This window comes from Pezoporus wallicus, unplaced genomic scaffold, assembly GCF_028554395.1.
Source record: "Pezoporus wallicus isolate ANWC-B61680 ecotype Strahan unplaced genomic scaffold, APGP_CSIRO_Pwel_v1 contig_8108, whole genome shotgun sequence".
Lineage (NCBI taxonomy): Eukaryota > Metazoa > Chordata > Aves > Psittaciformes > Psittacidae > Pezoporus > Pezoporus wallicus.
Genome location: NW_026638088.1, coordinates 77,453 through 91,649, shown reverse-complemented (window position 1 = coordinate 91,649; position 14,197 = coordinate 77,453). Strand labels below are relative to the sequence as shown.

The 14,197-nt window shown below is 59.6% G+C and overlaps 2 protein-coding genes and 1 non-coding gene across 4 annotated transcripts; all 3 read right to left on the bottom strand.

The window, feature by feature from the left end:
- Positions 1–819: 819 nt before the first annotated feature.
- PCSK9 (proprotein convertase subtilisin/kexin type 9) lies at positions 820–6,456 on the bottom strand. Of its 2 annotated transcripts, none has more exons than XM_057409245.1 (12): positions 6,353–6,456; positions 5,613–5,801; positions 5,393–5,516; positions 5,141–5,274; positions 4,475–4,616; positions 4,203–4,399; positions 3,852–4,035; positions 3,418–3,588; positions 2,972–3,120; positions 2,697–2,862; positions 2,294–2,475; positions 820–1,802 (listed from the first exon to the last, which is right to left on the bottom strand). In XM_057409245.1, the coding sequence occupies exons 2-12, from the start codon at positions 5,634–5,636 to the stop codon at positions 1,635–1,637; spliced, it is 1,641 nt and encodes a 546-aa protein (XP_057265228.1). In that variant the 5' UTR covers positions 5,637–5,801; positions 6,353–6,456; the 3' UTR covers positions 820–1,634. The 2 variants fall into 2 exon arrangements, with proteins under 2 accessions (XP_057265228.1, XP_057265227.1); XM_057409244.1 differs by lacking the exon at positions 6,353–6,456 and adding an exon at positions 5,901–6,085.
- Positions 6,457–7,574: 1,118 nt separating this feature from the next.
- Positions 7,575–7,645, bottom strand: TRNAG-CCC (transfer RNA glycine (anticodon CCC)). The gene has a single exon. It is a non-coding gene; the product is annotated as a tRNA-Gly (tRNA).
- Positions 7,646–9,663: 2,018 nt separating this feature from the next.
- On the bottom strand, positions 9,664–12,951 carry BSND (barttin CLCNK type accessory subunit beta). Its single transcript, XM_057409248.1, has 4 exons — positions 12,691–12,951; positions 11,571–11,650; positions 10,927–11,166; positions 9,664–10,227 (listed from the first exon to the last, which is right to left on the bottom strand). Exons 1-4 carry the CDS (start codon positions 12,865–12,867, stop codon positions 9,966–9,968), a joined length of 759 nt encoding a protein of 252 aa, XP_057265231.1. The 5' UTR covers positions 12,868–12,951; the 3' UTR covers positions 9,664–9,965.
- Between the last annotated feature and the right edge of the window lie 1,246 nt (positions 12,952–14,197).

The following is a 14,197-nucleotide window of genomic DNA, read 5'->3' as shown; positions in this document are numbered from 1 at the left end:
TTTCCACCTCTTCGTGCGGAGCTCAGATTATAGCTGATGAAATTATGGGCTGTAATTATATGCATATTATATAATTACATGATTAGATTAGGGCTGGGCTCATGCCATCGTGAGGTAACAAGCTAGAAATCATTGCAACCTTTCAAAGAGCGGTGCTTCCTACTGGGTCTCTGTCTCCTCCTGCCAGACGAAGCTGGAGTAATGATCTGTAAGGGTGTTTTTGATAGGGGACAAATGCCCACCCCCGAATAGCCATAGTTTGACAGGTTAACCTGGTGCTTTAGTTTTACATCTCTCCTTAGGTAACACCACACTAATTACATATTGCAGTACCAGGAGGCTGCTAGTCACTGAAAACAAAGTGAGCCCAGCTTCTGCTACTTCTGAGCCTGTGTCTGCTGCTGTGCATCTCTCGGAGCTTCTCTGCGTTATCTTCTTCATGGGGCTTTGATGCTTGTCGAGTGAAGCCCAGTGTTAAGCAACAGCAACAAGAAGCACAAGGGCACGTTCCCGAAAGCTGGGTCATGGTTTGTTTCCATAACTGGAAGCTCTTCCCACTGTTCTCTTCTTGCATGTGCATGGGGCAACACGGCTCAGCCCCTGGGCTCTGCACCAGTCCTAGAGCCAGCAGGAGGTTGCCCATGCTGTCTGCACTGACCTCTGAGGGGGCCATTGGTCACCCAGGGGCACTTTATACCCCAGGCAAGGATCAGGGCTCGTTTTGGGGGAGCAGCATCCCTGCCTGGTGGTGGGTGTCATCTCCCCCTTGCACACTGCTTCCCCATGGGGTGTACATGAAGCCACACAACGGATCGGATCTACTGAGCACTGGTCTGTGAGTTTTATTTTAAAAAGACGTTTATAAAATGTTTATTTATAAAATTCCAAATAAATATTGAAGGTACAAACGTAAAAACCACGCTACAACGGGAGCTTTTTGTTCTTGCTTGTCTTTTAAAGGAATTACAGCCGCTTCTGGGTGTCTCGGGAAGACCTGAAAGGGAAACCGTGGAAGCAAAGCAGAACACCAACAGATCATTGCCTTAAGAACAAAAAACCCCACTACCAAAGCAGTAGCTGACTGTAGCGATGCAGATTAAAATCTAATCAAACAAGCAGGCTGGTTGAACTAGAGCCCTTACACTTGACTAAAAAGCAATCGATTCTCCTAGGTAGATGGGTGAGCAATTACAAAACTGTCCCAAAATAGCTAAACTATGATTGTCCAGGTGCAAAGCGGCGTTGACTGACATGTAATGAGCAACTAAGGAGGAAAGAAAGGAGCAATCCTCACCACGGGATTGCTGTTTTAAAGCTAGAGGGGTTTGTCATGCTGGGTGATAATGCAAACAGCTTTGAGATGGCTCATACAGTTGGGGTGTTCATAGACCTGGGAAGGATGCTGGGATCACTCCTGGGATGCAGCAGGCCTGCGAAGGGGCTGCTTGGAGACCTCTTACAAAGCCAGCCTGGGCCTCAGCCCTGCTATGCAAGAGGGTGATGAGCTTGTACCCCACCATCACAGCAGCCCAAGCCCGGAGGTTGCCAGCAGCTCAGCCTTGGGGAGGCTCTGAGGTGGGCACTGATGGTCCAGCCCTGCCCTGCTGGGCACGTGTCTCCAGCTCAGCCCATCCCTACTGCCGGCTGCGGCAGCAAATGGCAATGACCACAGCGGTGCTGCTGCCAGGGACACCGGCTGCCACGCAGGCATCATCCACGCCGTAGGCTCCCATGGTGCCCGGGCTCTGGGAATGGGCATTGCAGCCCGTCAGCGTCCAGCCGGCATCGCAGGACACAGTCACCTAATGGGGGAGAAAAGGTCATCTCCATGGTCAGCAAAGGGACAGGGTCTGCCCGTCCCTCGTGGTCCTCGGGGTGATGTATCCAGTGTCACACGGAGCAATCCCAGCTGGGGTTGTCCCAGTACAGGTCAGCAACTGGGCACACCGATTGGGGTGCCAAAGCCAACCCAAACCCCATTAGGGCAGCAAAAGGACAAGCAGAGATGAGGACACCATTAGAGAGGAGCATGCACCATCCTTCAACAGGGGAGACAGAGGGTAGGTATAAGGAAGTTCTTCCCTGTAAGAGTGCTGAGGCGCTGGCACAGGGTGCCCAGAGAAGCTGTGGCTGCCCCATCCCTGGCAGTGTTCAAGGCCAGGTTGGACACAGGGGCTTGGAGCAAGCTGCTCTAGTGGAAGGTGTCCCTGCCTGTGGCAGGGGTTGGAACTGGATGAGCTTTAAGGTCCCTTCCAACCCAAACCATTCCAAGGTTCCATGATTCTATCCCTACCTTCTCCACAGCATCCAGGGATGTGTGCTCCTTCACCCGGCACTCAAGGCTGGCAGCAGGGCAGCACAAGGCATGCGCCATCACCTCCGTCCTGCTGGTGCAGTGCCTGGGCTCCCTCTCCAGCCCTGCAACGGGTCTGCCACTGTCACCCAGTGCTGCGATGGGTGAGTGGAAACTGCACCCTGTGAGAGGAGAGGGGCAGTTGGCACGGGGTGCCCGTGCCAGCATCCCAGTGCTGCATCACCAAAGGATGTTCCCTGAGCCTTCCCCACCTCCATGCAGCACACATCCCCCTTCCCCATCATCCCAAGCACTCAGAGCCACCCAGGTCCCAACGCTCTTCAGGAAGAACCCCCTTGGCCATCAGGCTGTAGGCTCGAGGGTCTGTAACCCACTGTGTTACCAGTCAGCACGTGGTCCCTCGGGGAGCAGCTGGCCCCTTCAGCCACCCTGGAGCTGGCGTTGATTTGGCACTTGTCCCTAGGCCATGTGCAGCACCGGGCGATGGCATAGACACCCTGGCCCCGGAAAGCATTGTGTGCCACGCACTGCTTCTGCCCGTCCTTCTCCTATGGCAGGGGCAGCACGGCATCACCGGGGTGCTCCTGGCCTGAGGACACCCCTCTGAGGCCAGCAGGCACCCCAGGGCCATGCCGAGTCCCCACACGCTCTGCTCACCTCCATGTGCTCGCCCAGCCTCCTGCCACTGCGGGAGAAGCTGGAGCAGCTGAGCATCTCCTCGGTGCCGGTGCAGCGAGCCACGGCCGTGGCGTGTCGGGTGAGCCCCGAGCGCGCTGACCACACCGAGCGGCAGTACAGCTGCTCCCCTGCAATGGGAACATGGGGGGCAGTGCACCCACAGCAGCACCCAGCACCCAGCCACGCTGCCAGGTCTACCCCTGCCCTCTGCATGGAGCTGCGCTTGGGCTCAGCCATCCCTGGCACAGCTCAGTGAGGAATGTGCCTTGCCATAGAACCACAGAATGGTTTGGGTTGGAAAGGACCTTAAGGTCATTCAGTTTCAGCCCCCTGCCATGGGCAGGGACACCTTGCATTAAACCAAATTGCTTTCACCCAGGTGCTTCTTTTCCTGCCGAGCACCCAGCAGCCCGTGAGGTCTTTACCTGCCCCCAGACGGGTGGGCAGCCCAGCCACGCTGTTGGGTGTCTGGAGCTGCTGCTCCTCGGGGAACCAGGCCACATCCATGACGTTCTTGGTGGCGAAGTGCAGGAGGCGCTGCCGGAGCTCGGCGAGGCTCAGCTGGGGCTCGGCGCTGAGCAGCATGGCAGCAATGCCTGCAGAGAGCCCGGGGGTCACAGTGAGCACAAGGGGCCACAATACCTCTGAGCAGCACAACTCAAAAGGGGCAGGAGAAGGAATCGCTGCAACCCATTACCCGCACTCGTGGGATGCGGGAGCTCTGAGCAGGCTGTAGCACCCATCCTGCCAACCCCAAGGCACTATAACACTCAAAGGTGTCCCCAGCACAGGCAGGGGCACGCGCCCAGGACCAGCAAGTGGAGGGCCAGCCCTGCTGCCACCCTGCAGCCCAGCTCACCCGCCACATGCGCAGCCGCCTGTGACGTCCCACTCTGCGCCGTGAAGCACGTGCTGCAGTCGCTGGAGGCACCGATGATGTCGTCCCCCGGTGCAAAGAGGTCCACGCAGCGGCCAAAGTTGGTGCCCAGGGTGCCGATGGAGGCGGGTTGGTCCTCGCTGTTGGTAGCACCAACCGTGATGACCTGCGAGGGCAGTGACAGAGGGAGATGTGGACAGGATGGGGCTTGGAGCAACCTGCTCTAGTGGAAGGTGTCCTTGCCTGTGGCAGGGGGTTGGAGTTGGATGAGCTTTAAGGTCCCTTCCAACCCCAGCCAACTTGGACAAGCCCAGGGACCTCCACAGCCCTTACCTCTGGCTCGGATGCTGGTGAGTACAGGCAGGCATCATCCTTGTAGTTACCGGCAGCTGCAATCAGCACCACCCCGATCCGCGCCATCCGCCGGCAGCCGGCATTGAGCACTCGGCTGTAGGCACCGGCGAAGGGCAGCACCACCACCAGCGGTGCATAGGGCTGAGCATCCATCGTTGCCTTGATGAACTCCAGGCCTGGAAGGGACAAGAGGAGGGATGGGAACCATCACAGGATGGGGATGAGGCGGAGGGAGCGCGCCCGTGACTCACCGATGAGGCTCCCGCTGACCGTGCCCTTCCCCTGGCAGTTCAGCACACGGAGGCTGCGGATGTTGGCACCCGTGGCCACGCCGGCGTCGCGCCCGCCCAGTACCCCGGCCATGTGTGTCCCGTGGCTGTCACACTTGCCGGCCTGGGGCAGGCAACACGGCTTTAACACCTCTGCTCATCGCATCAAAGCAGGTTTGCAACCCCACAGCGTCCTCCCCAGCCCCATCCCACCCCTTGTGCTTTGCGCCAGCTAAACCCCGCTGAAGAATAAATCCTTTCGGACAGGGATGCAGGGAGCCTTCCTCAGGGCTGTGCTCCCACTGGGCTCCTTAATGCAAGCAGTGATAAAGCCACGCAACGCAGCACTAGCATCCACTGCAGGGCACAGGCCCTGGCCCCGGGTGTGGAGTGGACCTCAGTTCCCTCTTACAAAGACACCCTGACATGCACCCATGCACTCCAAAACTGCTTTCCCCAGGCTCAGCCACACTCCAAACTGAGGTCCCAACATCCCCCAGGACCACAGCTCCCGCTCCCGCATGTCCTGCCCGGCATTTTGCCACAAGCCAAGTGTCCCTCTTGTCCTGGGAAGCCCCACAAGCCCGACCAGGATTTAGTGGGTGCAGGGGAATGCTCTTTGCCGGGCTGTGGCACGTCGGTGCTCACCTGCCGATGGAATCGGGTGCCATCCTCCTCGGGGACGTTCTCAAAGTCAGTCACCAGCACCCTGCCCTCGATCTCCCGGTGGCTGCTCTGCACACTGGTGTCCAGCAGGTAAATCTCCACCAGGTCACCTTTATCTACCAGGGACACAGCCCAGGATGGGGAGAGGAAGGAAACCACCACCATGGTCAGCCCAGTCCCAGCTGGGATGCTCCTGTATCCCCATGGTTCTCCTCCCCATGCCCCAGCGCTTACTGGGAGGGCTGTAGGCACTCGAGCCGGGCTGCGGCGGCACGATCCTGCCCAGGTTCCAGGGGATGCTCTGTGCAAAGACGTACGCATCCTCCTCGACGTACTCCACATGCGGCAGCTTCAGCGCCTGCGGGAGGAGACCCAGCGCCCGGCGCGGTGTGACCACACTCCTATACCCCCCTACATTGCAGCTTCCTTCCACCCGCCCCGCCGCCCCACGCACCATGTCCAGCACATCGCTGCTCATCTTCACCAGGAAGGCGGGCAGGAGGTGGAAGACGTGCAGCAGCTCGCTCAGGTACCCTCGCCGAGCCGCCCGCGCCTGCAGCCTCCTCGCCGTGCCCCGCACATCGGCCCCTCCGCTGCCGGCCCGCAGCACCACCACGTACCGCCCGGGCAGCCGCCAAGCCGCCTGCGGGGACGCAGCGCTTCGGTCTGGGCTCACACACACACACACACACACACCCGTACCCGCTTCCCCCCCTCCTTTCCGCCGCTGTCGCGGTGTCACCTTAGCGGCGCGGTGGAAAGCGGCGGGTCCCGGCGGGGCGGCCCCGACGGCCGCTGCCTCCTCCTCGGCGTCCCCCAGCTCCCGCACCAGCTCCTCCGCCAGCTCCGCCGCCGCCCGCGCCAGCAGCAGCGCCAGCAGCAGCGCCAGCGCCCGCGGGGCCATGCCCGCAGCCCGGCCCGACGCCCGCAGAGCCGCGGAACCCCGCGGTCCCAGCGCGGCCGCCGCTTTACCCGGCGCGGCTCGGCTCGGCTCTGCGCGGCGGGGCGGGGATCACGCCACCACCGCCGGCCCCATCGGCCCACCCGTGCGGGTTAACCATTAACGGGAACGGGGCGAGGGCTCTTTACCCGGGGGTGAGGGGTCCCCCGGGGCCGCAGCGCCCCGAAGGGAGCTCAGCGCAGGCACCCAGGGGCTATTTTGAGAAGGCTTTCATGTGCCTCTCGCTGGGTTACTTCAGAGGTAAATTTCCATGGAAGCCTCTAATCCCGTTTGGGCATTTTTTACACACTCGTCACGCAGAGCAAGCACTGGGGGTGAGGTTGGTGCTTCCCCACGGCTCTTCACCACTGCTTTCCAACCCTCCCCTCCCGCAGCGCCGGGCTCCCATGGGGCCCCGCTATCCCTGGTGACCTTCAGCAAAGCCCTTCCCCTTCCCTGCTTTCGAGGGAAATGGGGGTTTAGTGGGGTTTATTAGCCGTCTGTAAGCTCCTCGGAGGTTATGTGTTTTATATGGATGTATATGCTTTATATGGATGTACGTGTTTTATATGGATGCATATAAATGTAAATGGTTTATATGGATGTATACGCTTTACATGGATATATACGTTTTACAACGATGTGCATGGTTTATATGCGTTTATATGTTTTATATGGATCTGTATGGCTTTAAACTGATGATGGAGGACAGATTTAGGTTAGATATAAGGCAGAAGCTCTTCCCTGTGAGGGTGCTGAGGCACTGGCACAGGGTGCCCAGAGAAGCTGTGGCTGCCCCATCCCTGGCAGCGTTCAAGGCCAGGTTGGACACAGGGGCTTGGAGCAAGCTGCTCTAGTGGAAGGTGTCCCTGCATGTGGCAAGGGTTGGAAGTGGATGAGCTTTAAGGTCCCTTCCAGCACAAACTAATTCAATGGTTCTATGACGCCTTCAGGGCAGCTGCACACTGGAGAGCCCCATTTCGAAGGGGACAGTCCCCTGCTCCCTCCAAAGTCGCTCACTTTCTTTTTGCACGGGGAACAAGCCATTTCCAAGGGATGGATGGAGAGAGCCCAGGAGGTGGGTGAAGGTGGCAAAGCCCCCCCGAGCCCTGCACATACCCTCACATGCTGAGCAACCTGGGGAGGTCTTGCCATGAATACTCAGCCCCAGTGCCTGTGCAGGGGGTGTGAGGGATGTACCCTCCGGCTGTGCCTGCGTCCTGTTGAAGGGGAAGGAAGAAGAGAGCAGAAAAGGTAACAGAGGAGATCCCAACAAAGGCAAAGAGGCCCCTAAATCCCCTGCTGCCCTCCAACACCAGGGGGGCTTGGAGGGGTCCTTCACAGAAGGCAGGGTGATGCTGGGATGTGAAGCCCCCGAGGCAAAACGTGCAGCACTTGCATCCCTGAAGCTCAGGGGAATTCAGTGCAATTTCGTTCTTCCAGATAACGTTCAATAGCCCAAAACTCGAATAGTTTTGCACCAGCCGGGAATCGAACCCGGGTCGCAAGAATGGGAATCTTGCATGATACCACTACACCACTGGTGCGGTGCGACGCTGGTGCCCTGGTCTCGGCTGAGCAGCATCAATGGCGATAGCAGCAAGCAGCGGCAACGGGACCCCTTCCCTTTCCCGTCCCGTCCCCATCCTGTCCCCGTCCCGTCCCCATCCCGTTCCCATCCTGTTCCCGTCCCGTCCCCATCCCGTTCCCATCCCTTCCACATCCCGTTCCCCTCCAGTCCCCCAGTGAGGTCTCCGCGACAGCAGCGGTCCTGGGGGATGCGTGGCCCGTCCCTGCCCGTGTCGTGACCGTGACCCTCATAGGGCTGCAGCGGGCGGGCGGCGGGGCCCTGCGCTTCTCGGAGCTCTAATGCCATGCAGGAATGTCCCGCTTCTCACAATGTTTAACCTCCATCCGAGCTGAGCACTGCGGCTCCGGCAACCTCTGCACGGCGGTCATCCCACCCTTAGGCATGGCAGGGATGCTTCACGGGGGATGCGGGGACCCAAATCCAGGGGGCTCTGGGGGGGTGGAGATGCTCTGGTCCCCATCCCAGCCCTCTCCCCTGCTCCTTCCCAATTAAAAGCTTTGGAAAAATGAAGTTTCTTTGGCCATAAGCGGTAGAGTCCCAGGACAAGAGATGGGCAGAAGCTCTATACACAGCTCCCACCCTCAACATGAGCCAGAGCAGCATCCTGTCCCAGGCACCCTCCAGACCTCCATGAGCATCCCTGCAGCCGTCATGCTCCCCCCCCCAACCCCATGCCGGGAAGGACAAGCAGGAGTCGAGCAAGTGTAAACAATTGGGTAACGCTTCCTCTCGGGCAGCTGCTCCCAGTCCAGCCGGCAGTGTTTAGCAAACACCTTCGCTCCCCACCCTCCTGTTGCCCATAAACACCCGAGAGCGTGGGGTGCTGCCTGCCCTTTTCCCCTTGGCACTGCGGTGACGTGGAGGGGAGCTGCAGGAGCACCAGGAAGGAGCGAGGCTCCAGGCAGAGCCATGTCTTGCAATGCCCTGGGTTGTCCCCCCCTCCAGTGCAGGAAAGGATGGGGAGCGTTGTTTCCACAGCTCCCATCCTCCATTCCCCTCAGGTGCTGGGGGATAGCTTTGCCCCTGCCTTTGGGCTCATCAACCCACATAAATTTGCCGAATCATAGAACCAGCTAGGTTGGAAAAGACCTTTAAGATCATCAAGTCCAACCCTCCTCAGGACTACCAAGGCCACCACTAACCCATGGCACTGAGGCCTCATCTCCGTGGTGGGTGAACACTTGCAGGGACGGTGACTGCAGCTCTGCCCTGGGCACCCTGTTCCAATGCCTGAGCACCCTTTGGGGAAGGAATTGTTCCTAACACCCAGTCTAAACCTCCCCTGGTGCAGCTTGAGGCCGTTTCCTCTTGTCCCATCCCTTGTTTCTTGGGAGCAGAGCCCAGCCCCTCCTGGCTCCATCCTCCTGTCAGGCAGCTGTAGGGAGCAATAATGTCCCCCCTGAACCTTCTCTTCTCCATACTAAACTCTCCCAGGTTCCTCAGCCCTTCCCCATCACACTTGAGCTCCAAGCCCTGAACCAGCTCCATGGCCCTTCCTTGGCCCGCTCAATGTCTCTCTTATAGTGAGAGGCCCAGAACTGAACACAGGATTCAAGGCACTGAAGCGCTGCTCTACCAGCACATGCGTGCTCCCAAACCTCCTGGGGCTGCAGCATCCACCCCAGCTCTCCCAGAGCAGGGCGAGGGACTCAGCATCCCCGCACTGTTGGACCCGCTGGTGCTTTGATCCGAGCTCAGATGCTCTGCAGAGGCTCAGCCAGGCAGATCCCCACGGCCGCCAGCAGCAGAAGGCAGGCAGAGGTCACAGCTCTCACTGCTGACTGCGTGCTGCCAGCAGGCTGCCCCCCCATCACCCTTTCCCAGCATGAAGGCTGCTGCTGCAGGGGTCTCAGGATCTGATTTTAGTTCCAGGAGGCTTTAATGGGTGGGGAGAAGTCTTTTTGGACATCTCTGCCTCACAAAGCCTGCCTGGGGTGAGGACACCTTTACCCACCTGCACACCGATCACAAAGCTGATGCTTTCCCTTCCCAAGCACATTATTTAGCCCAGATCCTGCCCAGCCCAGCGTTCACGTGTCCACCCAATGGGTTCCAGAAGGATGTGGCCATGCTCCCCTTGGGTTCTGATGGATGGCATCCTCCCAAGCATCTGGGTGGCCACAAGGGGTGCAGCACGGCACAGGGGTCCATGGGCTCCTCCACGCTGCAGTTACTGTTCTTTTGGGGGACAACCCAAGCCCCTTTCTTCCAGGCTGTGACATTTGTGTCCCCTCCATGAGCTGAGTCCATGCCAAGCATCCGTTCCCTCCAGGAAATCAGTTTTCAGGCTCAAAAAGGCAGTCGTTATCCTTGAGCAGAGCATCCGGCCCCTCCGGCAGCCCATAATAGAGGTCATCCTCCTCTGTGGTGCCTTTATGGGGGTGCTGTGCCCCCGCCGGGGTGCAGCCGGAGCGGGTGGATGGCAGGGTCCGGCCCCGTGGCACGGGGCTGCTGGGCACGGAGCCCTCCAGCGACGGCGTGTCCATGTCCTCCAGGAGGGATGCCAGCGGCGCGGGCCCCAGCGCCGGCCGGGATGGGCTGCGGGAGCATGGGGATGAGGGGTTGCACTAAACACAGCTGGAGACGGGGGCTGCTGGACCAGCAGCACGGTCCCAGCATCACCAGTCCCCTTAATGGGTGGCTGGGGCCCTATCTCAGCCCCCAGTGCCTGCCTTTATGGGGATAACCTGCCTGCAGGTTGCTCCTTCTCCCCATGGGATGAAGCAGTGATTCCCCTTGCGTGCTGTGCCAGGGAGAAAGCAGAGCCTCCCATCCCACCTGTAGCTGCACTTTGGTAGAGGAGGTGCCCAAGTCTTAGATCCCAGTGCTGAATGGTGGCCCCCATTGCCTGCAAAGCACTTTTGGGACTTCCCAACCCAATGCATGAGCATCAGATGTGGCATCTGATCTGAAGGATATGTACTGAGCATCTCATTTCTGTCTATGACCAGGAACTTGGGATTTATTCCAGTGAGAGGCATTGTTTGTATTTGTATTTATAAACTGAAATAAAAGCAAAATACAATCTACAACCAAAAGCAATTCAGATTTCCTCCCAGTAAACAACCTGGTGCTGAGGCTCCCCATGGGCTGAGGGCTGGAATTCCAAGGGGGTCAGGGCTGTGCAAGTAGCAAAGACCCCTCTTCCTCCTCTCTCTCCCTCCCTCCATACCAGAGGTCCAACCCCCCCCCCCCCCCAGTTTCACCCCACATCCCCATCCCACGAGCATCACATACCAGCTGCTGGGCGCTGCTTCCAGCTGAGGGGACAGCTCTTTGGGGGGGTCCCCAGTGCCCCCCAGCTCCTGGTGCACCTCTGCTCTGGCCTGCAGGGCTGGCTGGGAGCAGGCGTGAGCTCTGTGCTGGGCAGGGGGGAGCAGGGCCGAGCCCACCCCCTGCCTCTGGACCTGCTCATAGGAGGGCAGGCTTTTCTCATAGGCGTCACCGACCTCTTGCTTGGTGGCGGGTGCGAGCAAGCTGCGGGGTGAAGGAGGGACGGGGGGTGATGAGCAGGACATGGACCCCTATGGAGATGCTCAGGGACACGAACTCAAGACACCATCAAGTGCTTCAGGGGCCACCGAAGCCACATCACAGCAGCAGAGCCTGTGAGTCCTTGCAGGTGGTACCCACAAGGGCACATCCGGATGCTTTGAAGCCCTCAGCATCACTCAGGCTCCAGCCCTGGGGTGGGGGTTCATTCATCCCTTGCCTCCCGCACCCAGGCCCCTGCTTGTCATCCTTTGCTGCAATAGGTGTAGCTGTCCCCAGTGCCAGTGAGCTCGGACACTGCCCTTGTCCCCGAAGGCACACAGATAGCGGTGTGTACCGATGGTAAACCGCCGCCAACGGGAAACCCGGGGCAGGGTGCTGGGACCTACCGGGTGTCCTTGTCCAGCAGCACGATGGGTTTGTGCTCCAGGAACCGCTCAGCCTCGAGGTCCACAGGGATGAATGTTATCTGGGGGGGGGGGGAAAGAAATGCATTGCCCTACGATGGGTATCGAGGGGGGCCATGGCCCTTGTTAGCACTGAAAGGGACCGTGTCCCTTCAGGACAGTGTCCCTTCACCTGGAATTTGCTCTTTTCCCAGCACGCTTGCTTGGAAATGGATTTTTTTTTTGCAGGAAATCAATGAGGATTGAATGAACCCAGCGCGGCCCCGCTCTCAGCACCTTGTCCCCAGGGGGTCATGTGTGTCCCTGAGCCATGGGGGGTCCCGGGGCCCATAGGGGACAGCACCAAGGGTGCCCTGTCCTTGAGCCCTGAGCACGGTGACAAAGCCACATCTGCCTCCTCACTGGAGCTGAGCTCGGCTTTGGGGGGAGCTGGGGTCAGCTTCACCCTGGTCCATGGGGACCCAGACGGTCCCAGGGGTTACATTTGGTGCTGGGTTCCCCTGTGCCACCCCACACTTTGGGGTACGGCCATGGGCCACCCGGCAGCTCCCAGGTGAGTGCCACAGCCTCTCCTTGGGAAAAGCCTTTCCTGCCAGCCCTGTGTCCCAGGGCAGGGATGCTTGGCTGCTCTGCTGTGCCCTCTGCCAAGGAGACACAGAGGTGAGGGTGTGTTCGGGGGCCAGGACCCTCTGGCACCCATGACCACCACAGCCCCTTCTTTGGGAGCCCACCAAGACCCTGATCCCCATGGGGGGAGCAGCATTTTGGGGGTTGCATGGGAGAGATGAATACGAGATGATTTCCTTGGGCTTGTTCCTCACTGACTGCTTGGCACTGAAGCCCCCAGGCTTGGGGAGGTGCAGGGGTACAGGGGGTGAGGGAGGGGGGCCGCATCCTGCAGGCATCAGCAGGGAGGCGTAGCAGGGCACAAGCCTCCAACACCAACCCTTTCCCTTCTGGATCACTCAGATTTCCCCTGGGATCTGCCTCTATCCCAGCCAACGGATGGAAAAACCAAAGCGCAACCCAAGGCTGCAAACCCAAACCCAGGTGAGCCCTCGAGCCCCCGCCCGCGATGGCACAGAGACAGGACGGACCCTACCTTCGGGTAGCACTGGCACATGCTCCAGGTGATGCCCACAGCCACGAGCAGCACGCCCAGGGCGCAGAAGGTGATGTAGATCTGGGGCTTCTCCACGCTCATGATGAACATCCCCGTCATGACCAGGAAGAATCCCAGGACGATGAACCCGTAGCGAAAGGTCTTCTCCTCGGCCATGGGCTCCGGGTGGGAGAAGCAGGCGAGGAGAGATGCCGGGAAGCCCGTTTGGCTGCGGGTGCTGAGCACCCCTCCGGGGGCAGGGCGGGGGGGAAGGCAAGGAGAGGTTTCCTGCTCCGGAGGCTGCGGCTCGGCTGCGGGCTGAGCCCGGTCCTGCCCAGGGCTGAGCCAGCCGGTTCTTAACGGGTTTGTAATGAATGCAAACACGGAGCCGCCGTTCACACTCCAGTGGAGCCGCCCGGCACGTGTCCGGGTAACCTTCCCTGCGGGCACAACGCGGATGGACCCCGCGCCTCGGGAAGGGATGGGGAGGGAGAGCGGGGCATGGAGGGTGGCTGGGCCCAATGGGACTTTCCCAGCTCTGGGGGCTGGAGCTGGGCTCGGGCATAAATCAGAGCTGGCAGAGCCCCAGGTAATGGGAGCTGGCAGGGCCCCAAATAAAGGGATGCAGCGCGTATTCCAGGGCTGCGGGGCTGCGGCAGGGAAGGAGGGAGTGCGCCGGGGTCTGGACGGAGGCTGGTGGGTTGGGACAGGGTGCTGGGGAGCCAGCAGTGGGGCTGTGAAGGGGAGGCTAAAGCCAGGGAAGGATGGAATGGGGTTGGTCCACGTGCCCTGCGTTTGCTTAAGATGGAGCTGGAGCGTTGGAAGGTGTCCCCTTCACACCACACATCCAACAGCCGACAGCGGTGGTGGATTTAATCCCCCTTCAGTTTGATCCCTTGCTTGCTGCCCACACGGGAGCACATGTACCCGGCTTCTGAAAAGCAATCTATTGTATCCTAAAGAATGTTTTGTGTTGGCTGTAGCAGCTCATTACTGTGGTGGGATGGAGCAACCAGCAGCAGCAGCCCCCGGGACAGTTGTCCATCCACAGAATCCCAGACTGGTTTGGGTTGGAAGGGGCCTTAAAGCTCATCCAGTTCCAACCCCCTGCCACAGGCAGGGACACCTTCCACTAGAGCAGCTTGCTCCAAGCCCCTGTGTCCAACCTGGCCTTGAACACTGCAGGGATGGGGCAGCCACAGCTTCTCTGGGCACCCTGTGCCAGCACCTCAGCACCCTCACAGGGAAGAACTTCTGCCTTAAGAGCTCATCTCAGTCTCCCGTTTCACTTTTAGCCATTGCCCTTGTCCTATCCCTCTTATCTGTATTTTAATCACCAAAATAAGGAGAAATAACGTTTCCTCTGGGCAATGTCGCCCACCCGGCCGTGGCAAGCAGGGAGGGAGCTGTGCCCTGTGCTCAGGGTGTCTGCATGGGATGCTGCCTGGAATACCAAGCGCGCTTGGATGCTCTGAAAACGCACACGAGCCACTGAACATCTCCAAAC

Bases quoted from the DNA above. Each gene is read 5' to 3' on its own strand.
- PCSK9 (XM_057409244.1), bottom strand. From the start codon at position 6,062: ATGGCCCCGCGGGCGCTGGCGCTGCTGCTGGCGCTGCTGCTGGCGCGG. The intron at 5,517-5,612 runs GTGCGTGGGGCG...CTCCTCCCGCAG, and splicing joins GCAGCGATGTGCTGGACATG to GCGCTGAAGCTGCCGCATGT. The intron at 2,476-2,696 runs GTAACACAGTGG...CTCCTCTCACAG, and splicing joins GAGGGACCACGTGCTGACTG to GGTGCAGTTTCCACTCACCC.
- BSND (XM_057409248.1), bottom strand. From the start codon at position 12,867: ATGGCCGAGGAGAAGACCTTTCGCTACGGGTTCATCGTCCTGGGATTC. The intron at 11,651-12,690 runs GTAGGGTCCGTC...CCCCCCCCCCAG, and splicing joins TGTGCCAGTGCTACCCGAAG to ATAACATTCATCCCTGTGGA. The intron at 11,167-11,570 runs GTAGGTCCCAGC...TTCACCCCGCAG, and splicing joins CTGCTGGACAAGGACACCCG to CTTGCTCGCACCCGCCACCA.